The sequence below is a fragment of the Scophthalmus maximus genome, chromosome 13 (genome assembly GCF_022379125.1).
Source record: "Scophthalmus maximus strain ysfricsl-2021 chromosome 13, ASM2237912v1, whole genome shotgun sequence".
Lineage (NCBI taxonomy): Eukaryota > Metazoa > Chordata > Actinopteri > Pleuronectiformes > Scophthalmidae > Scophthalmus > Scophthalmus maximus.
The window spans coordinates 12718464-12743255 of record NC_061527.1 but is presented as its reverse complement, the minus strand read 5'-3'; the positions used below and the strand labels follow the sequence as shown (position 1 = coordinate 12743255).

The 24792-nt window shown below is 42.4% G+C and overlaps 1 protein-coding gene across 1 annotated transcript in view; it reads left to right on the top strand.

The window, feature by feature from the left end:
- The window catches only part of insrb (insulin receptor b), a 95050-nt gene that overhangs the window by 13247 nt on the left and 57011 nt on the right, over positions 1–24792 (top strand). The window contains exon 2 of the mRNA XM_035647756.2: positions 9816–10364. Within this exon, the coding sequence (XP_035503649.2) occupies positions 9816–10364 (549 nt within the window). The remainder of the gene's footprint in view (positions 1–9815; positions 10365–24792) is intronic.

The window sequence follows — 24792 nt, the reverse complement described above, 5'->3', positions numbered from 1 at the left end:
GCAAAGACAGTTAATAGGATAAATGGGTCCTGTTCAGACCTGGTGTTAACATCTGTCTCGGTTGAATCTGATCTCAGGTGGACAGCTGGAAATACAGGTGTGAACGCCACCACTCAGACCACAGTCAGAGGTGGTCTGTGGCCCCATTCTTTTAGCAGCAACTGCCTCCTGGGCCTCATTGAAGGACCGTCTACTCAGCTGATTTCCACGGACCTGCTACACATTCATAATGAGTGTTTTAATATCTTCTCAGTGTTTCCCACACATTGATTTATTTGCGGCCACAATATTAAGATTCACCGCCACATATTGATTCCTATATCTATACATATGTTTTGGAAAAAACATCTAATTGATATTATTAAATGTTCGAAACTCTTATTGTCGGATAACAAGCCTGGTTCGACCTTGGGGCTCATGGCTGTCAGAAGGGAGGAGAGGAAAAGAGGGGTGTAGAGGCAAATTGGATGTAAAGAATTAAAAAGCAGAAAGCATTCGGACTGCCCTGTTTGACATCTGCGTAGTGTAACTTGGTGCATGATGGCAACTGATCCCCCATGTCCATGACTCTACCCACCACCAAGTATCCAGAGAGATATAGATGTGTGTATTCTCCTCCTCCTGGCAGCCGTAAGCCCCGAGGTCGAACCAGGCTCGTTGGAACTCGAAAATAGTGAGTCATTGTTTTTAAAAACAAGTGACAGTGACCAAAGCACTCCCCCCTCCACCCTCTTTTTCCCTTCCTCATTCTTTCTCTCTATTTACATTCTCATCTCTTTGTCTCCTTCTGTCTGTATCTGTCTTCCCTTCTCGTGCCGTCCCGACCCCGACGTTCTCCTTTTAGTCAGTGCCGGAAGGTAGAGAGAAGTCACACTGGCGAGCCAAAGTCACCAGTGTGATCTGATTTAGGCCTCTCTCTCTCTCTCTCTCTCTCTCTCTCTCTCTCTCTCTCTCTCTCTCTCTCTCTCTCTCTCTCTCTCTCTCTCTCTCTCTCTCTCTCTCTCTCTCTCTCTCTCTCTCTCTCTCTCTCTCTCTCCTCTTGGCGAGCCATCTGACGGAACAGGGCCTGCATGTTGCTCTTTTCTACCTGCTTCAATCTGCCACAGTCTGGCCCTCTGCCACAGCTGTAACGAGACCCAGAGTTGTATATAAATAGGTTGGACCAGCTCCCCTTGCCATGCTCCTCAATGGGAGGCCGAGGCAATGGAGGAACAGGTGCTCCAACCCACACACTCTATCTCCCCCCCCCCCCACCCCCCCCCCCCCCCCCACACACACACACACACACACACACACACACACACACACACACACACACACCTTTATCTGATGTCCTCAAATATGTAATCACAAGTCAGTCCCATTACACGTGAGCTACACTCGCTTGTCATATCACTTGCTCATTGTTCCCTCTTTCTGCTAATAGAATAGTTTTAAAAATAGTTTTAAAATATTGAATTATTGCCATTTTATGCTGCACAGAGCCTGTTTCCAGTCAGACTGCCCCCTCTCTTTTTCCCTGGCTCACAAAGTGTTATTTCGGTCCTCAGCTCTCTTTGTTTTGGAGGCACAAGTTGGTACATGTTAATCAAAATGCCTCTCATGCAATTTCTCAACATAATTTTCTTTTTAGAAGCCACAGCTTTGCAGTGGGCGCACAGGGAGCTGGCTTCACTTCTACAGGACTTTCCAAAGCTATATTAACAAACAAATGCATTTTTCCACTGGCAGTCCACTTGGCACCACGGCCACATATTCTCTCTCCTGGGGTTTGTTCAGCAACTGAGCTGTTGACAAATCTATAATCAGCAGATCACCTCATCAGGGGCAACGTGCCCCTGAGCTGAGAGAGAGGGGGAACTTCTCACAGTCCAGAGTTAGCTGCCACCTGGTTTCATGCTAGACAGGTCTGGTTTCATGCTAAGCTAACGTGTGGCTGCCCTCTGCAGAGGCAGGATGGTCCGTGGGCCACAGTAGGCTCTTCTCTCAGCTTCTAAAACTGCCACTGTGATCCACTTTCTCACTGCCAGCCAGCTACTGTTGGTGGATGCATATTAAATTCTCCGCAGGGAGCACAACTCTAAAAATAAGAGAAGAATCTTTCTGAAATCGTAGCTACACTATAACGGAGGCTGCAGCTGTGGGTGCTCACCGAATAGTGGAGATGGCACTTGCTATCAGAGAGAGACGTTACATTGGTGTGACCTCAGTTGCACTGGTCATGCTCACTTCTAAGCCGAAATTATGGTGAGCGTAGTCGGTGAGCTAATTCTGCTTCATATTCGATGCAGAGAGGCCGTAAAGATGGTTGAGTGACATTTGATGGCTGGGAGCTCAGGACAAATGTGTTAATACTTCTGCCATGTGATAAATAGAACTGGTGTAGCTTAGTGGGTTACACCGCTGACTTTGACTTTGGCACAGAAGGTCAGGGTTCAATTCCAGGTCATCCCAGTGTTGGCCCGCAGGCAAGGCCCTTAATGCTATCTGCCTCGATGACTGTAAGTCACTTTGGACATGAGCGTCAGCAAAATGAACGTAAAGTAAAAATGTAGAATTTGTGTGATGGAGGTTGGTTACAGCAACTTGACTACACTAGTGTTTATCAACAGTACAGCTTAAGTTTAATAAAAGGGATGAACAATATATTGTTTGGGCATCAACATGCAATGTATATATGCACATAACACACATTTGCAGAGGATGCAGTGTTATACGGCAAATGTGAGCCGCCAAAAGGAACCATTTTACTACTTGACAGAAAATGAGAACCATCAGAATTCCCTCCCTTATGACTAATCCTACAGGCAAACAGTCAGCCCCTCTAACAAATAACATAATTTAGCCTCATTTAATTACATTCTTCTTATTGATTTGTCATGCGTGCTCTGCCTGCACAGCAAATGAGCAACCAGAATCTTTCTCAAAGTGGATTGAGCGTCATACTGACTGACTTTTGAACAATTAACAAAATTGAACTCTTGTGAACGCTGTGTCTACATTCCACCTTGAAGGGGTTTCTTAAAATCTGGTACAAAGGTTCGCTTGGTGGTCAATGTTCATCGTCAGTGTGCCCATAACTCAAGCATTTATACACTATTTATGATAACATATACTTAGTGCCTTTTATTAGATTTCTTCAAAGTCTTCTCTACATTTGGGGGGCAGACATAGATCTAAACAGCTTGACTGGTTGGTGTAAATATCACAGTCTGTATCATCAGTGCTGTTTTGTCTTTGTATGGAGAGTGGACCATCAGAGGAAAATCAAACACTATCAAGTTTGTAGCACGTAGCATTAGCAAGTCTGGATGTGTGAATGCTCACATCATATAAAAATAACATTAAAACACATCATGTGTGTAATGATATTAAAATATGGCTTGTGTGAACATCTGAAGCGGTTGCCCTCACTGTAACAGTTTGGGCAATTTATTCAGTAAATGTTCCTGCTTGATTGTGTGAAAATTATCTCATAACTGTCTCTTTTTAACTGTCTCTTTTTGGGTTTGTTTGTTTTGCTGTCAAGTGATCTGACATTTCTGAGGGTTAAAGACGCATATGTAGTTGTAACTTCATTTTAACTTACTGTTAATAATTCTCCTGTTGAAAACTTAAACTCGTGCACCTCGCTCCATCTCCATGCTTTCTTTTTAGTCTGAACACCCCCCCCCTCCTCCATACCTCCCTCCTCCTGCTCCTCTCCTCATTCTTGCTGCCAAATTAAGTGTCAAACAGACAGGGAAGGAGGGTGAGATGGCCCACATTTCTCCTATAGAGGTCCACAGTATGGTACAGTACGTTAAGGTCTGTGCTCTGTTATTCCATTCTCTGCTCTGCTCAGACAAAACCCCCTCCCCACCCCGGCTCATTAGTGACTGATTGGGTTGTTATTGTAATTAAGATCTCCTGTACGGCCAGTGAGAGCACCAGGCTGTCTGCGTATGGGTGGTCCTCAGTGGGAGGGTGAGCTATAGAGGGGTCACGGTCATTGTCCACCAAAAGCCCCCCAACCAAACGATCTCTCAGTTTTTTCTTTCTTTCTTCTGTGTCTCACATGAAGCTCTAACCTGGAGTTAGTCTGTTTATATGAGTTATGTGATTTAGATCCCCAGAGCCTTTTGTTTGACAGCTTCCTTTCTTTGGATGAAACAGAAATGAAAAACTGTGCAGCAGGTGTCCCTCCCTCTGGCTCGATGTCCCCTGTTTCTGTCCGTCTCTTTTTCACCGTGTTCATCCGTCACACATCGCATAGGCTCCGTTTGTTGAGTGTTTCTTAGTTGTAAACACCACTTATTGCCGCATCCCTGACCCACACCCTGGGTGTGTTTTTGTGTGTGGTCCAGGTATTACTATGCTTTGAGCACCTAAGTTTGTTTACACAGTCACATAGGTGACTTGTCTCACTTATGGGGACAAAAAAAGCAAGTCCCCATAATCTAAATCATTAAACGTGTGTTAAGTGGAGACATGTTTTAATGTTAGATTAAGTCTCAAGGAAATGAATGTGAGTTAATGTAATGTCCTCTGAAGTCATGGAGACTGGAGAGTGTGTGTGTGTGTGTGTGTGTGTGTGTGTGTGTGTGTGTGTGTGTGTGTGTGTGTGTGTGTGTGTGTGTGTGTGTGTGTGTGTGTGTGTGTGTGTGTGTGTGTGTGTGTGTGTGTGTGTGTGTGTGTGTGTGTGTGTGTGTGTGTGTGTGTGTGTGTCATGTAAGTCATGTAACAGCGGTCCATAGCGGCCCTCCATTCATGCATGTGATCACCAACCGTCCTGTAGGTCCCTTACGTCACTCTGTATTCCTGCTCGGGCTCAGATTACACTTTCACCCCACCCCTTCTTCTTTCCCGCTTTTGCCCACAACCCTCGACTCAATCTCCCTCTCTGTCTCCCCACTCGCTCTCTTTGCCTCTCGTGTCTCCCTGCTCCTGAACCTGGGACGAGATGGCTCATTATTTTAAAGACACAGCGGCCCTCGTAGCTAACTGCTTACTACATAACAACCCTTCCTCCCCTCTTCTCCACTCCTTTACTTCCCCTTCCTCTGCTCCCCTCTTCCCAGACTGCCCCCAGATACCCCCCACCCCACCCCCACCCCCCTCCTTCCTCCTCTCTCGTTCCTGTCAGTTGAAAACAAGACTCCATTTTGCAGAGGGAACTCCCAGCAGCACTGTCTACTGCTTCCCCTCATAGCCCACTAACATTTCTCTGTGTCAATAAAGCAACAAGATGTGTGACATATGTGCTCACCTGTTTAGCCTGCTGTGCAAGTAAAAAAGACCTAATCCCCACTAACGCGTTTCTTAGCTGCAGTTGGAAAAATACATCAATGTGGAAAGGTCAGGTCTGTGCCCTCTTGGTATGTCTTGAAGAGCGCCATGGGCAAGGGTGAGGTGCACCCTGGCCCCATTGGTGTTGCGTGACGTTGCTTGTTATGTTGTCATGTTGCACAGTAGGTATCCGGTTAGCGCCGCAGACCAGCAGTGAGTGGGTGGCCTGTAGGCCCGTTTGATGTGTCCGGGAGATAAGGAAACTGGGGTAGACAGGTGTAAGGTTGCTGTTATCGCTGGGAATAACACCAACTGCCATATAGTAGAGGGAGAAGTATGTTTTTGTGTTTTGGTTTCTGTTACTTTAAGTGTCTAATAAAGAGGGTGTGGCCAAGACAAGCTGTCTAGATTGTATGAATGAGCTGCTGTTGTTGTTTCAGGCTTGGTATTTTATCTGGTGAGATGGTTCACAGCTCAAATGGATTTGTTGTTTTTCTGGTTGCTGGGAAAAGACGTGTGCAAAGGTCACATCCCGACCAACACGAATGAATTTGAATAATCTGTTTAAATAACATCGCGTGTTTTCATATTTTAATTTAAGTTTTGAAGGATGCACACAGGTTGTTTCAATCTTCTGACATTTAGTTTAGTAGATTTGTAATTTATCTATCATTTATTTTGTCATGTTAATACAGAACTCCTGCTGCTTGGAGAGATATTTGTGGATGACCCTTGTAGTTCAAACTTTCAGATAATTGACGACTCCATCGTCACCACATGTTGTCGTCCATCTGGAGGCACAGCTCCCCAGACCTGTGAAGCAAATTCTTGCATCACTTCTTATAGATTGTTTCACCATCATTATAAATAATCTTTATATTGCTATGGAAAGTGGTTTACTTTTCTGTTTGTGCAGTTGTAGGGATGTACCTTCCACTACTTTAGATCTCAGTCAATAGTGGGCCACACAAACATTAACACATTTGTATATTATATTAGCCACTTAAACAAACATTGGCTTGATTTATTGACAGCTGATTTCTACTGTTTAATATTTCTTTGTATCTTTGAAGTCATCATGTCAAATAAGATAATCAATCAATATACTCGCCTGAATTCCATCCTACTGAGGCAAATAACAAGAGTTATTCAAGTAGATGTTATTTTTATGTATATTTCCCTCAATTAAAATGTTTTTTCGTCAATCACACTGACTAAGTGCAAAATAGCTACTTTGACATGAGCAATGCTGTTACCTTTCATGGATATTTAAATTTCACTTTTAAATTTGACAATTGATTTGAAATGTATTTCCCCTTACTTCTAAAGCAATAAAAATAGGCTAACTCATAGGCACCAAACTAATATTTTGTGACCACTTGGTAGTCACTAGGTAGTTTGACATTTTTTCTTAATCCTGCTGCCAAGATGTCATTGTTGTACAGATGTGGGTGTTTTTTATTTGTCAGTGTAGTGATTGTAGGCTTCATTGCTTGCTCTCCAGTACAATAAGTCACTTAAACGGTTCCGTTGTTGTGCTGCTGCTCGTAGTTTGTACCTGGACTGATGACATGTTTGTCTTGCTTACCATTAACAGAGTGGGAAGTTAAAAGGCAGTTTACACATGGGAAATGACCAGGGCCAATAACAACTCAATGAAACTATGTAGTCCACTGCAATGACTTTTGACCTTTTTCCCCATTTTACAATGCATGTTTTAGTGTGATTGATTATTTTCTTAGTGCGTGCGAAGTGGTGGTGGGGAATCGAGTGTAATAAATCGGGAAAATAAGAAGAGGTGGCAAGCAGATGAGGTTCACATCATTAAGATGAATGAAAGAAAATGTTTTCATCAGTGTCACCGATTGAAAACAGCAGACTAGATGGAGACCATTAGATGGCCTCAGAAGTGAGGAGCTAATTTTTCCCAGCATTCATGAGGTCAGGCCCCTTTTCAGTTTCCTTTTCCCAAAGACTAAGAAAGTTAACAAAATATAAAAAATACATGTTTTTCCTTTTATACATGGAACTGTTATTTATATTAGCTTAAAAGGGATTGATATTAAAAAAGACCAGTTCCTTAGCCTTACAATTTATTCTTCTATCATTCTTGATGTTGCAGTTTCATTGCATTAAATCTGACTGAGAACCAAATGTTTGTTTCTTGTATTGTAATTAGGTTTGTACCGACCCCTTAGAAAGTTGCATTGAAACAGTGCTGTTGAACGTTGTTGGTTATTGTCCATCATTAACCATCTGTTTTAGTCTATAATGGCTGCCAGTATGGTTGACAGGCTACACGAGCAGTTAAGTCATGTGAACAAATTAGAATTTTATGTCTCACCACTAACCGTGTGTTTAATGGCCATGTTCACCTAATGTAAATGGTAGTCGACACTCCAGAATATGTGGAAATATTTATGCAAATTATTCTTTCATTTTTATCACCATGTTCAAACATCATCTGTCGCGTCACTCTGCCGAGCAGTAAATCATCTCCTCTTTAAGCAGCTCGTCCGTTCTCATCAGCCGCCACTCGCTTTGACTCTTGATGGATGAGCACTTACAAATATTTTAGTTATTCGATTGAGACACATCCAACTTTTATGATCATTCCTGATGTTGTCAACACAAGAGCGGAAGCTTTTAGGAAAGAAGTTACGATGAAACTCAACTGTGTGTGGGAGGTCTTACCGGTTTCTGTGTTGTCTTATTGTTTGCTTTTGAAAAAATTAGTACAGAATATGTCAGGCCTTGTAGGAACCATTTCGGTGTTGATTACTCACCTGTCTGTTGTGGCTCTGACAGCTGCTGGTTTTGATGCACTTTGAAAACACATCTTGTGGGAGTCATTATTGTCGCCCTGTTTTCTTTTGTTATCTCTGTAAGCCTAGTTTAAAAAATATATATATATATTGATAGAATCTGTAAAGTTATCTTATTTAGTTACGGCAATAAAATGTGTTGTTTTGTTTCTTACACCTGCCATATATAATTAAACTACAAGGCTGCATCCCCCTGGCCACGTTGTAAGTTGAACTGCTGTAGAAAATGTTAGAAATGTGCACCTTATTACTTGTAGCAAGCATCAGCAGCATGCGGCTTCCCTCTGTACATCTCCTGAAGTAGCTGTCATCCTAATTGAAGTGTGTGCTTGTGTGTTTGTGTGTGTGCAACAGTTAAAGTATGAATGAGCAGGGATAAGCAATTGGTTCGAGGCTTTATTTAATTTTAACCCTATCACGTCTGCTTCATTCAGAACAGGTAGTGCCATACTTTAATTTCCTCTCCAGTGAAATACTGCCCGAGCCAATGAGGAGAGACTCTGTGTCTCTCTCTCTCTCTCTCTGTGTGTGTGTGTGTGTGTGTGTGTGTGTGTGTGTGTGTGTGTGTGTGTGTGTGTGTGTGTGTGTGTGTGTGTGTGTGTGTGTGTGTGTGTGTGTGTGTGTGTGTGTGTGTGTGTGTGTGTGTGTGTGTGTGTGTGTGTGTGTGTGTGTGTGTGTGTGTGTGTGTGTGTGTGTGTGTGTGAGAGTGAGCGGGAGAGATTGAAGAGGGGACATAAGAAACGCTGTTTGTAAATGGCTCTGTCTACTTCATGTAAACCACCAGGGGTTTTGTTACTTCAATGTGAAAAAGGGGGATCTGTTCACATGTAGCTGTTTTCATACTGTTCCAAATCAATAACCGGTCTTTTTCCCATTTTTGCTGTTACCTTAAGCAGTTAAGCTAATTGCATGGAAAGTCATGTAACTTCAAGTGATTGAAAGACAGTTTTGCTTATAACGGTGATGAAAGACTAAATATGCTGAAACCACAAGCTAATCAGTCAATTGTTTGACTGACAGTATAATAATCGGAAAGTCTTTCAAAAAATGTATTATTATTATTTGTTGTGTTATTATTATTAAATCATTTTGAAGCAAAAATATCCGGACATACCCTAATTCCAATTCCTCAGTTCTGTATATTCGCTACTTTTCTTGTCGTATGTGATAATAAACTGAATATCTTTTCGTTTTCGTCACCTTGGGCTTTTTCACCTGTTCCTGTTATTTTGTATTCCCTGATTTATCATCATTAATGGAAAAGAACTGCAACGATTAATTGATGAAAAAAGTAAACGTTAGTTACAACTCTGTCAAAAACACGTCAGTGTAAAACAAATCAAGGGAATCACACACTAAAGCCTCCAAAATGGTTGAAGCAGTACATCTCTGAACAACTTTGAACAAAAACTTAAAGGATTTATCTCAGGACTGATTCAGACTACATTAGTTTTAGCTATTTGTAATAAATTGGCACCGAGCGTGTACTTGAAATACACACTTGCTGATGTGCTATGGAGCTAGGTGCTTAATAATGACGTTTTCTAAAGGAATTGGTAGGAATCAATCATGAATAAGAGGCAGGGGAAGGTGTAGAAATGTGTCTCAATAAAACTTAAGTAAACATGAATGAAATTCTTGATTGAACTCTTTTAAAAGCTCATGACTGGGATGTACTTGCTTCTCACATCTCTCCCCATCTTCTACTCTCTATTTTTCCAGTCTGCCCGAGCAAGGACATCCGAAACAATGTGACCAACCTCCAGTCGTTGGAGAACTGCACCATCATCGAGGGCCACCTGAAGATTCTGCTCATGTTTAAGACCAAGATCGAGGACTTCCGTGGCCTCAGCTACCCAAAGCTGCGAGTGGTGACCGACTACGTGCTGCTGTTTAGGGTCTACGGCCTCGAGACCCTCAGCGATCTCTTCCCCAACCTGACAGTGGTCCGCGGCAACAACCTCTTCTTCAACTACGCTCTTGTGCTTTATGAGATGCTGCAGCTGAAGGAGTTGGGCCTTCACAGTCTGATGAACATCACCCGCGGCGCCGTGAGAATTGAGAAGAATCCGGACCTTTGCTACCTTGCCACCCTGGACTGGTCCAAGATCCTGGACACTGTGGAGGACAACTTCATTGTGGCCAATAAGAATGACAGGGAGTGTGGAGACGTGTGTCCCGGCACGGCCCAAGGTCAGACCATCTGCTCACAGAACACCATCAATGGACACTTCCGGGGACGATGCTGGTCGCAGAACCACTGTCAGAGAAGTAAGTGTTAACCTGTCTGTCTCCTCATACACTCCCCGTTTTACCGATTACACAATCGATCCTTGTCAGGTCTTTAAACCAGCCTGATACTCACTGAATAAAAAAAAGAAGTGGAAAAGTCTTCACATTGACTGGCTGTTGATGATCATATCGCACCTTTCCAGAATCCATCTCCATGCTCGTTTTAACGCGGCCCATCGAAACGCATAATGAGAATATGCACTGGAGATTTCTCCCCAAAAATCAATTGAGGCAATGGATGCTTTCTTTCCAAATGGTTTATATAATGATTTCTACGTTGCAGAGAGTCTGCTCCTAATATCAGCAGCGAGTGGTGGTGGAAACGCCACGCCCTCTGATTAACATCATTGACTGGAGCATTGTGGGCAAGTGATCTGTAATTACAGGCCGCGGATCTGCTTGATGTGTGAAATGACTCAACTGCATTGTTGAGTCAGGGAAATGCACGTCCAGAGGTCGACATCATGGGAAGAAAATGCACTGAAAAAAATGAGGTTAGAGTGAGAGAGTTGAGCGACAGGGATATGGCAATAGTAAATATGTTTGTTAGAAATTGTACAGATTTTCTCTCCTTAAAGTATAAAAAATGTGTGGGTTTGCTTGGTGCTGCAGCCAGCTGCCAGTGTGTTGGCCAGTCACTCAGTCTTCTCTCCTACCATAAAAACAGAGAATGGCTTCTATTGTAAGACACACAGAGAGAATGCTTATTATTTTTTGAGGGCAATTATAGCGTGTGTTGTTTTTTTCTCCTCTGTCTCAGTGTCTGACAGAAAGGCTAGCGTTCAAAGCATTACGACCTTGACCATGTTTATACTTGAACATTGACTATTGCAGCCCGCCTTCATAATGTTGGCTCCTCAATTTTCTGACTTGTCAGGAATGTAATACAGGAAAAAAATTTTTTTTTTCAATTGTTGGGTAAAAAATGACTTTTTCAAGCTTTGCACAAGAAGAATAAAGACAAAGTTTGTGATGTCCAGGAATACAGGTATTTGAAAAGTTGGAAAACAAAAAAGAAAAGCTGAAAAACTCGACCTGTATTTATCAAACACTTACATAAGAATAAAAGCCATTTATCATAATTCTTATGACCTAAAAGTAAATTTAAGACCGTTCCTAATGTCTCTTAATTTGGTTAATTCAGAAGTGGATAATTTTAGCCTGTTATTTGCATTTTATTTGAACATTTGACTGGATTTTAGACCACCCCACTTTCGTTGTGCTTTCATAGCCTGCACTTGTCGATGTAGTTTCACTCCTAAGTTGAACCCTCTTAAATTTACTTCTTTTGAAGTTGGACAAATACGGGCCCTGGACTTGGTTTCAGAGAAGAACAGCTCTGACCGCTAGGAAAAAGAATGTCGACTGATAAACGGGAATGTGTACAGTGCGTCAAACACCGTGTTTGCATGTGCGCTCATGTCTCCTCGGCTTCGGATAGGCCAGGGGAGCAGGTATGACGCTGAGCTCTGTGCGTCATGTGACAGACACCAGTTTAGTCAAGAGCTGTGTCAAAAGCAGGAGCCATTTCGAGAACATGATGCAATGGTTGTCTGCCCCTGCCACAGAGGGAGTGCAAGTGTGTGTGTGTGGGCTACTCATAGGGATGATATGTGCACACTTACTGTAAATGTTTGTGTGATATGTGTACTTAAATACTTGGCCCCACTGGAGGTAAGAGCCGCAGTTCGACATTGCCAAATAGTCTTACTTTTAGCCTACAGCAGCCAAACTCTCTCAGACTTTGAGTGTTTTTTTATTTATCAAATCAGTACTTTGCAACATTAGATTAGTATACACATAATGAATACTACTAATTATAACAACAAAACACAGTTAGAACTGTATCCACAGCATGTTACAGCCTTACCTGTCAACCAAGTTGAAACAGAAGGATTTGAGATATGATCATCAAGAAAGAGATGTAGTTTCCCTTGGTTGCTTGTGTTGTGCTGCCCACAGGAACATGTGCTGGGTGGTGGCGTGAGGAAACTATAGGATATTTAATTGTGAATAAAACTCAGTTAACCAAGTTAGATGCACACATGCACTCACAGACGCGGCCGCTTGGTGAAGGAACATTAGATGGGGCATTAAAGTTTATGTGTTAGTGGAAACTGGCGTTGTTTTTGTTGTGTTTTTTTCTTTTTCTACTGGGTTCCAGTTGCCTTAGGTAAGAGCCAGGGGGGAGCCTGCATTCCTCTGATCTCACACATACTCTTTACAAGCAGGAAAACCACTGTGTGTGTGTGTGTGTGTGTGTGTGTGTGTGTGTGTGTGTGTGTGTGTGTGTGTGTGTGTGTGTGTGTGTGTGTGTGTGTGTGTGTGTGTGTGAGTGTGAGTGTGATGTATAAATGTGCAGTAGCCAGATGAGGGAATGGGAATAAAAAGTTGATACGACTCTTAGTCGAAGCTAATATAAGGCTTCAGCAGCCTTCGTCAGGCAAATCAAGTCAGTTTCTTAGATCCAGAAGTTTAGGCTTGTAGGTCTATTGTTTGAGTCATTTCCAGCAACAGATCTACATTAAAGTACAAAGTATAAACTTGTTGTCTCAGTTGTTATTTACGGTCGCCTTGGAAATGGAAATTGTTTTCATTGTCATTTTCAATTAGTGCTTTATTTCTCATGCTATCAACCTGGACAGTCAGTGTGGATAAAACGAGGGCCAGATGAGGAGGCCAGGAGGGAAGAGAAGGGGTTGGGCAAAGCAAAATAAACAGAGCAAAACAAATATGGCGGGGTGTTTTCAAGTGTAGCTTCCAGGTACACACACACACACACACACACACACACACACACACACACACACACACACACACACACACACACACACACACACACACACACACACACACACACACACAGGTTTTTGCGAGTGGCCAAGATAGTGGAGGCTACAGGGAGGAAGAAAATGACAGTATTAAGGATGGAGGCGCTCAATGAAGCGTGCTGTTGGCCTGCACCCACAACCAAACAAAAACACTTCACTAAACCAGCCTCTTAATTGGAGTGTAAAGTGTCTCCGCTCCAGCTACTTACACACACACACACACACACACACTTCTCTCAACTTCTTCTCTCTTGCGTTAAGTTTGTGCATTTGTTTCTAATGAGAGTTAAATTAAATTTTCTCTGTTCTGCTGTTCTTGAATTGCCATTTAGTGCTCAATGACACAGGCAACATAAGAACATAAACACAGACATATGAATGCCCAACTGTCATGAAAGTTAATGACCAAATGTCAGTTTTTAGCAGGACTGGGTATCACTTAATGTTATATGACACAGCTTATACTATATCTGAATTTTAATATTTCTTTTACATCACACCTCTTTCAATACCTTACTTTAAGAAAAAAACATTGTTTTCATTTACCAAAAGACACCAAAGGTCTCAAAGCTTATACAACACAATAAAAGTATGTTGACTAGTAAAATATGATCAAAGAAGTAGTGAAGAAGATTCTAATACTTTATATCAGTTTTTGCTTCAGACACATTTCACTTAGTGCAAAAAGTATAGAACAGGGTTCCATCCTGTTCTATACTTTTAAAATGTTGCCATTAATAAACATTAAACATTTCTAATTGATAACATCCAGCCCATATTATTCACAGCAAGACTGAGCAGGTTAAGTTCTGGTTCTATTGCAGTGGTTCACGATTGTTATTGTAGTCTATGTACTGTAAACTGTAAATGTCTACATGTGAATTCTGTCTGTCGAGTAAGAATTGTTATAGTACACATTCTAATGCGTCATTAAACTTGAAGTGTTGCCGATCTATGAAGCAACAACCTCCGGACATTTATTGATCCCCTGCTCCAAACACATGAGCCTCCGACTGGAGAAGACTTGTTTTTTTTTTCCCTGTATCCTTTTCACATGCCGCTCACCTGTGTAGATGATACAAGCACAAACACACACTCACTCTGTCTTCTCTCTCACTGGAATTAACTTGGCTGCCTGGAAATGGGAGCTTGTTTTACAGTTACCTTAACAACTGGTACACAATAGGGGGGAAAGTTTTGACAGTATAGTGTGTGTAACATGTCATGTCACAAACTTAAAGGAAGATGTCTGGCTTGTGCAACTGTATGTTTGCAAGACCAAGACGAAATGAGGACCAATCGGTATGAGTAAGGGCTGCGTCATAGCAGATCATATGAATGCCCAACTGTCATTATAGATTTTTATAATCATAACTATATACATAGATTCATGAATGCAAGTGAATGTACATTTCAGGAAATTGTTTTTTTTCCCAGATTGAAAAAACATGAATCTTTTGTCCTTTTGCTGTGCATTCAAATGAGAAATTCTACAGAGCAAACACTTTTTTGATTATCGTATTTGAATTGTGTCCAGTTTACTGCCAGTTCCTGAGTTAAGTTAGTTGTAATTAATGTGATCCTGATAGTGTTACACTCTCACACAGAAACAGAGAGCTGCGTACCTTTGTTCTCACTGCTCTCTCACTTATTACTGTAGACACAGGTACGTGCCTCTTTGATGCACACACACGCGCACACACACACACACACACACACACACACACACACACACACACACACACACACACACACACACACACACACACACACACACACACACACACACACACACACACACACACACACACACACACACACACACACTCACTCCCTCACTCCCTCACTGGTGTTTGAATTACCATGAATATCTTATAAGTAGACAAAAACTGAAAGAGCAGAGTGAAGGAAGGATAGCAACAGACAGAAGGAGAGGGAGAGGAGAGTAATCACACATGATTTCCCCTTCCTGGCAGTTTGCATCTTTGTTAACAAATCCAAATTAACTTTGATAAGCTGGCATCAGTTACGTACGTGTGTGTGCTTAAGAATGCTTCCCTCTACTTTCCATTCATACAGTGAGTACAGTAGCAGGCAGACAGTGCTAGCAGAGGGCCTCAGGGCATCTGGAAAAGTCTCTCTCCTCAAGCTCATCAATGGATTGACACTCCTACATCCTTGTCTGCACACACACACACACACACACACACACACACACACACACACACACACACACACACGCAAGTGTAATAGTGCGTATTCAGATAGACACATGCAAAACCAATACTCATTTGCACACAGAGCCAAATGGAGCACAAACGTACACATGAGGCTAAGTGGAGCATGCTGACACTGCTGCCCACCATCCTAGCAGGGGATTCGCTGTTGATGAAAATGTAAGTAGCCCTTTAGTGCAAAGAGGATGGGTTCTTCCGAAGATACCGACATGCTGTAACAAGATGTATGGCTACTGTTGGGGAAAACTTATATTCCTCCGTAATGAGGGAAATAGTTTGGTTCTCATTGTGTATGTGTGGTTTGATGTGTGTTTCTCTCTGTGAGAGTTTGTATGTGAGCCGTGGAGCAAAGCATGTTGGCAGGCGAGTGGTTGTTATAGGCTGAGCTGTGTGAAAGGACATCCTCATTACTTCCTGCTTTTGTCTAAAGCACTTCCTACTGCCGAGCTGTACAACTGGCCCCTAGGGGAAAGCTGGTGGGGGAAGAGAGTGGGGCGGTGCAATATTATTTACTTGTGAGAGAAACTGATGGGAAAGAAAAGTTAAATCAACAGCTCAAAACTGTCCAGATCTGCAGCCCTTTGACATAAATCCAGAGCTCAGACAGTGCTGCAAATGATTATTTCATTAATTACTTTGTAAGCTTTCCGCATATGAAAACCCCTGGGTCGTGTACCAGTATTTCACATATTGGATTGCAGGCAAGCACTGAAGAGAGGTGAGCTGTGAGGATTGCATTAAGTGTTCCTGTGAGAGGGAGGAAAATAACACGACCCTCCCTCTGGTTGAGGGAAGGGATTGTTTTCATGTGTTTGGCCAGATCAGATGACTGCCTGCTTCTAGTTCTGACATCAAGCCTACACATACAAACACACACACACACACACACACACACAGACACACACACACACACAAAAGTAGCACCATGTCTTAGATGGTCTGACTTGTCAATTGTTGGAATACAACCAGTTCTAACATAACATCATAGCAGTAATTTCAGGTGTACCTGAATGTTAGCTCTAAGTAAAAACTCCTTACTGTGAAAATGTAACCCTAAATGTGTTCATAGTACCTAAAAGTATCATAATGATCACTATAGTGAAGTTAAAAAACATTGCAATATTACAAAAACGTGTGTCGTTGAAAGGTATATGTGACTAATGATGGTAGTTGAGAATAACCTAGTTTGGTTTCCAGCTGTCTAAATAAATGAGAAAAGTTTAATTGAAGTGGAACAAACCAACTGGACTTGGTTGTAGATACTTCTAAGACGTTTCCTCTGCCGTCCAAGAGGCTTCTGGTGGGGAGACCCGGGTATTTAACCTTTGTGAGGTCGTAATCAAGTCCATTTATGTCCTTTGGTTCATTAGCGCTCCTGGGTGTTAAGAGTTGCTGGAGTCACCTGAGGCCAAGTTTAAACAACTGTCATTTTTGGAGTCACATGAGACGAAGTGTAAACGGTTGTTAGATCCCCTGGGAAGGGATGAAATGACAGCATTGTAGGTGGGGCATAAGGGGCGCAGAAGACCTTTTGAACTGGCTTCAGTTTCTCCAAGTGCTAAAAGTACTATAGCAGAGTAATTGAACCTTAAATTGCAATTTGCAATTGCAAGTCCTTTTGAATTTCTTGTCAAATAACCATAGGTTGTTAGTCATAATACGGCAGTATTTTCCATTAATTACCTAGACTTTGGTGGACTGCCATAGTCTTGTCCCGCCACAATGTTATAATGATCTGAATTTTCTTTTTTACACTCGTCATAATCCTTTTAAAGATCTCTGTGTCTCTCTCTCTGTCTTTTTCTTGCTGTCTCTCTCTCACAAACATATTGTCCTGTCTGTTTGGGTCAGCTGTGAGACAGCTGCGTTGGTGGACTGCCAACATTCCTAGATCCTCCGTATTTACCTGTTACTCGAATGCATATTTACTGGGCATCCCCACAAATCAACCCTTATCCCCTACCCCTGGCAGCGACCGCCAAAGATTCATAGATCTGTGGGAAACACTGTACTGGAAACAGACGGCCTATTCTAATCTTCCAACCATTAAGTCTGCTACTGTTTGTGAAAAACATTTATAAAGTCAATATTGTAAAACGGTCATATATTGTTTTCTGACTCATGTTTTCATGTCATTAACTCAATGTATATGGAACAACACTGCTACTTCAGTGGAGCAGGGAACTGTTGCGATACTCAAGCATACATGATCTCAGAACCGCGTGTTCGAGGCTTAACATAGGTTGTAACCGCAGCTACTAGTATGTACAGTATTTTGAATATGTGACGCTTATGCTCCATCAAATACTTGGAATTTCTTGGGTAACTTTGAGTAGGCAAAACGGCTCAGCTGAAGGGTTTGGGAGGGACGTTCAGAGGTTTAAAATTCCCCTTCTTGGGAAAGCAGTGTTTCCCACAGGTAAGAGGTATTCTTGGGGATTTGTGTGTTGTGGAGTTCTTGGTTATCTGACACAGCAGACTCAACAAATTACAAACAAGCTGTATTGATCTTTCACACTCTGATTTGGTCGAGTAACAACAGTCCAAACTGTTTGTTCTTAAAATGTGTGAACTAAAGGAAGCCCTTAAAAGCCTGTCCTGAAAATCTTTGTGTTTCTAAACTCACTTTTCCTGAACTGAACTTGTTTATCCTCACATGGCCTCTCCGTCCTTGAAGTTGCTTCCAAACCCAATTCTTTCCATGTATTTGTGTCCAGACCCTTTTCACTCACTTCGCTGAATGTCATGTCCTTGGCTTTCAGGAAATGGCTCTTTTCCTTGAACCATTTAACAAGTTTCTATCGGTGCAAAAAACACAGCATCCTTCATGGAGTGCAGCCCTACACAGAATGTGATAAGTGTATGGGAAAGAAGCATAATTCGTTGGAGCTTTGGAGATGGCCACCACCCCTGTGCAGACTGGAATGGTGCAGTCCAGAGAACCTTTGTCTATTTAAGGCGATACTTGTGACACTAGGCTCAGAGGATGGGGTGGACAGATGCAAGGGTGCATTATTGGGAGAATGTGACCCTGGGTTGACCCACCCTGGGTGAGCAAGCAGAGGAGGGGTCATAAACCAGTGGGTCATTTCCTGGCCATAACTATAGGGTAGAACTTGAACGAACACATACACATGCAGACACACACTAACACCCTAACCATAACCATAACCTTTTTGTTACCTGAACCCTAAAACAAAGTCTTAACCCCCATAAAGCAATCTATACTCAACTGGATCTCAATTGATTTCCCCACAGTGACACAAATCTCCATGGGTCATTGTGGCCTCTGGTTTGAGTCTTCACTGATACATAAAAACAAACGTACATGCAGACAAAAATTCCAGGATTGCCCACAAAGACAGTATGTGGAACATGGACAGGTGTGTTTTTGTTTGGCATTAGGACACGGAGAAATTGCTTTTCGTCCTCTTCGTCATGACCCGATGTATTTATCTCAGACAATGTAAACTAAACAGTGTTAATTTTCCTGTCTGAATTCACTATCTGCCAGCTAGCTCCTCAGTATGATGAAGATTTGATGAATGTCAATTTGTATTCCTCTTCTGATGTTGCCCCAGCTGAAGCACCCGGCGCAAGCTTTGGCGTTAAATGTTGTTGTTAGATATCTGATAAGGAAATCAAATACCTCATCTAATATGAAAATGGTGTCGTGAAGCATTTTGCAAATAACAAATACAAAAAACAGTTCTGTCTGAATGTCGCTGCTCCGCTGTGTGGCTCACCACTACACTGTTGGCATCAGAACACAGATTGGCTTAGCTCCAGTTTGCAAAGCAGGTACTTTCCTCTGACCTACACCTTGTACAATTTGTGTTGGGACTTGTAGCATTACTCAGGTACTAGTTGAAGAAATCTGTGGAATCCCTTGTGGAATAAATGTGACGAGAAAGACACACACAAACACACACACACACACACACACACACACACACACACACACACATATATATATATATATATATGCAATGAACTCTAAAATTAGGTTTTTGCAGAATCTGCATTTCGGTCTGGCCTCACTCCTGCTCATTCCTCTTGTCTGTCTTCATCATGCAATAAATATCCTGTAGTATAAAAGTAAAAGTGTAAAAATAATAGACTTATAAACTCCCTTGGCTGCTTATACTGTCTCAGCTCTCTGCCCGATAGCTGGAGTGGTAATATATATTTGCAAGACAGATATAAAGATGCTATGATAATCCTTCTGTGTTTGCCTAAATGCATCACTTGATGATACCAGAGCGGTGACAGTTACAAGACTGCAGTAAAAATGTCTGCTGCTGATCCGCGGTCATCTCTGTCTCTCCCGCAGGACAGCGACCGTATTGAACAGAAGTAGAGAAATTTGCGGCACAGGACAAGAGTGCAGTCATGCTTGTAGTGTGTATTCACGTCTGATGGCATCGCTGCCCTCATGAGGACTGAATGCAGTTGATAATTTTACCAACATGGACGGGATGCCTCATCTCGCCATGTGTGGAAAAGCCTGGAGAAAGCATCAGACGCTGCTAAAACAGAATGATGAAAAAGTGAAGAAATCGTTCTCTCTCCATTTCTCCCCCCTGCTTGCTCCACCTTATGTGAAAGATCCTCCCTCTGCACCCCCCCCTCCTTTTTTCTTCTCTCTGTCCCTCTGTTCCCTTGCTTTGTGTGCTTTCTCTCCCCCTCTTCCTTCCCCTTCCATGCTGTGGTATGCAGACATGCAGGAATTTCTGGGCCTCAAAATGATAGACCAAACTTGTCAGCCCTGGCTCCGGTTACTAAAGATGGCCGCCTCAGCAGTGTGTGTGCCTGCGATTGGTGCGCGTCTGAGTTACTCCCCATGTGATTGGTCATAACATGTTTGTCCACAGCTCATGTGTTGTTGGCAAAAGGTGTGAATTTTATTTTTTTGTTTGTATAAGAATCACTTTCCGTCTGTAATTTGTGACTAACTCTTCCTCTCTCCTGAACAGTTCTGTGTGGCTTCAGACACGTGTTTTAGTGCAGGCTGCTCTTGTTTCTGTGAATGATCAGCAACACAACCCCTTAAAAAAAGAAAAAGACAAAGAGCGTTGCTCCAAGAAAGGCTGCAGAGGATAGGGACTCGCACCACCTTCTGAGCTTAATACCATCTGATTGGGCAGATAAAGAAGTGCATGTTTGCGCCATTAAATTTTTTTCTCAATCACAATTTTTCACATTTAGTGAATCTGTTTCTCAGGTGCACACACATAAGCAATGTTAAAGAGAAGAACTGATATATACTGAAGATGACACTGACTAGGACCAATGGCTTGTTCTTAATATAGACCATGAGCGAACAAGTTAGTCCCTTGCGACTCGTGTTTGTGTGTGTATCACCAGGCAGAATGACGTCCATCCCAGCTAATATTTAGAATGCTTTGGCGGTTGCCTCCTCTCCAGTGTCTGCTGCTCGGGCCTTGTGATGGCATTGTTGCAACTAAAAAAGGTTCTGCTGCGGTGCTCTGCTCGCAGCCTGTCAGCCAGACATACTGCGCTCTGCTGTCTGATCTACACACACATGACGTGACTCCCCCAACTATGTTTTGCTGGTATTTGGGATGAGCCACGTTGCACCTGTGATTCTGTGTGTGCATGGCATATACCCATATCTCATCTGTCTACCCATTGTGAGATTCATATCTTGACAGAGATGGAGTGGAATGAGGTTTTGTCTTTTTTCCTCATGAGGAATTTTGTTGTCATGTGCTCTTGGTTTTCCTTCCTATTCATTTTCCCTGTGTGTTCTCCACCAACATCTGATCTACACAACTCAGAATTTAGGTTAATGAGATTAATTGGACCTCAGTATTTTTGGCAGAAACGTGACCCCGTGTAATTTATATCATTCACAAGGGAGGGCCAGTTGACATTAGCTGACACACAACAACAACAACAACACAGTCCATCCGCAGACCTCCAGCCAACTAGTCCAGTACACAAACCACCGGTTTGGAACTGCCATCTTCACTCAGTGACCGCTTCTGAATTGTCCAAAAAAATGTCCAAGTGAATACTTCTCTAGTCACAAGATTTACTTTTTTATACTTTTTTGTATTCTGTGTTTGAATTTGAAGATGAGTGGGAAACTTGGGAAATGCTGAGGTTTCTGACACAGCTGATTACAAATGGCTTTGCTTGTCAACCGCGTAAAATGTAAGCCCCCTGGAGCAATGCTGATGTATGTCCCCCTTATCGTCCACCATCTCTCTTCCTGCCACCTGATTCAACCAATCCAGGCAGAGCGTGGAAGGAGAGGGGCACCCCTCTGGCCAATTCCACAAAACTCTTTGGTTGCAAGGGCTTGTGGGTAGAAGGGGAGTCTCTGAGCAGAGGTGAATATCTGTGTGTGACCGTGCTTGTGCAGACTTGTGCAAGGAGATAAGCCTAGAGTCGGCTCTTATTTAGTGTGTTTGTGTGTTTATCCCTCAGTTCCTCCCAGAGAAGGAATGGTAACACCAAGGGAGGAACTTGGCGGAATACATATTACTGGGAGTGCGATGCTTGCTGCAGGGGTGAACACTAGCAGAGAGGGGGAGAGAGAGGTCAGCATTACCAACAGGATGTGGTGGCTATGGCAGAAACAGGACCACAAAAATGTAGTATCTGATATTTGTTGTTGGTCTCACGTCTTGTTTACCATGCGTCCAGGACAACTCCTTTATATGAAGCCTGTGTTTCGTCTTTGTTGAGACCGCTTCAGCGAAGTGTTGATTCGACTCCATGGTAACTTTGCAGGCTAAATAAAGTTTTTATTGTTGAATCAGCGGACTGATGTCTGGATGAATCATAAATATCCTGCTGTGTTCTTAATGGTTTTCTTAAGGTTGCCGTAAGTCTGTGCTTGTGCATGCTTTTGTGTGTGCGTGGATGCCACAGTATGTGTGACCCCCTCTGAGGAGTGGTCAGCAGCGATGTAGGGACGGATGCATGGGAACGGCTTGGGCGACGAACGCTGCCCCCTGTTCCTTGTTGCGCGACGTATGTCAGTAGGAGGCACTGTCTGGTGTTTCATGAGTCCATACTGTGAAACAGTACGTGGCTGTGTAGATTGAGACAGATGCTCCAGTCTCATCATCCCATGTGCATCACTGACAGAGATACATGTGCCAATAGCACTTTGCCTGGAGACAAATAGCTGTGTTCATGCATGGCACTCTTTGTCTGTGTCAGCTGATTGGATAACCACATCACCCTCACTTGCTAATAGGCCAAGTGAGTCAGAGCTTATGTTGTGAATGCCGGCTGTGGTTTGATTAAAGATGTGGTCTTACTGAATATATTTTTAATACAGTGGGGCTGCATTATTAGTTGTATTACAAAAATCTTAATTTGTTACTCTACAGGATTTCCTTTTTAAATAGCAATGATTCTAATCTACATTTTCAGTAGAGCCTGGATGATGTGAGCCTTTCACAGACGTGTTGGCGCTTATGTTTAACGATATTAAATATTTTATTGTACAGAATAAACAATGCAGAAAATAAGTGTGCATTGATGTTTACATTTGTTTAGAAGTTCGACTTAAGCTGACAAGTGATCATTAACTTGGCTGCCAATCAGTCAATGAAACATCCTCAAATTAACATATGACTCGTTCCATTATATGTGATTAATTTTAAAGGTCACAGCTGGTCTAATATGCAAGTAACCCAACAACAACAACAAAGTAGTAGTTTGATTTCCTCCTTTGTGAATCATAATATTTTCTCTACAACACGCCACTGTCAGCAGGTCCCTCAGTGAACGCTTGCTTATTCCAGGAGCCGACCGTGGCCACTGACGGCATCAATCACTGGTACCTGTTTACTGTCTGCTGTTAACCGCCCTTGCCCTGACCATCCAGACTCTCCATTCCGCACTGATTTAATTTAGTCCTCACTCTGCTTTTTAAAATCTTATTACAAAGACACACACATGTGGCTGTTAACTTCCGACCATCCAGCGTCCTGTGGCTGAGAATCACATCTGTTAGACAGCGGTGTTGTGATGTGAAAGCAAGTATCGTACTTAGGAGTTGACCACTGAAACGTTGGCTTGCTGCTCTTTAAATAGTTTGTTCTTCCTGTTCTTCTTTTTTTTGGTAAAAACAATATAAGGACCAACATGCGTCACTTATCTGCCTCATCAGGTTTCCTCATTAATCTCATGATCAAGAACATGTGGAATGTAAAGGAGCCCACCTGTGGTTGTGCGCACGTGTGTTAATGCTGCTCTTCCACAAACTGCTCCCAACTCATCACACATGAATGTTGTGCTTTTCTTTTCTCTCCCTCAAACATAGAACAGTACCAGTTCTTTGAATAACAGTCACACAGTCATTGAATAACAGTCACTCTCGGGATGCTGCCTTTGGCGAGATAAAATTCTTGCCTTTTCTGTTATTTGTTCGCAGGATGTGTATAAATCAGCTTCGGGCATCTTTGTGTGTGTCGTCTGCCTTGGGTCAATGACTTTGAGGTGTGTGTGTGATGTTACACATAAATGTCCCCTTTTTCTAAATCAGCCACACTGATTACATTGTCATTTACGATGTTGCCCTTCTAGTACATTGTGTGCTGGTAAACAATGGTATGGTGGTGGAGTGATAGATACAGGTTCAGGGATAGAGTGGAGAATTACCACTTAACCAAGTTTTATCTGTGATTTAAAGTCATTCAACATCATAACCTTCATTCAAACACATGGTCCTCTCACCATTATCCCACCATAACACTTAAGCTGAGACCTTTTAAAGGCTCTCTGTCTAGTTTAATAGATTAAAAGGAAAACATACTGTAAATGTGAAGAGTATATTCATACTAGAGTCCACACAACCACAATGGTGAAATCCTTTCAATTCAAATTTCTTCTTCAATTCAGCGACTTAGGTATTACCTAAACATTCACCCTCATTTCATAGTGTTTGTACAATATAATGAAAACAAATAAATCAGTTAAATTTCAAACAAACTTTAGTGAGGACAAAGCAAACACCAAAAATTGGTTTGATACTGACATCTGAAATCCAAGCTATACTTTGGTTTCTCCCAATAAAATCTTAATAATTTCTCGGAGACAAACTCTCGTTCAACAGAACGCGGGCCAGTGTTGGTCAAAGATAGAAATTTAAAAAATTGACCGACTGTCTTTGTTATTGATCCCTGTTGAATTAGCAGCAGTTGAGCTAAAGCTTGCCACGAGGTACAGGTAATGTCTGTTTGTCTGTTTGTCTTTCACCCTGTTTACATCTGCCTGCTCAGCTCCAGTGAAAGGCTTTTTTCTCTTTGTTTGCCACCGACCCACTCCCGCAAGCTGCCTGCCTACTAGAGGGGC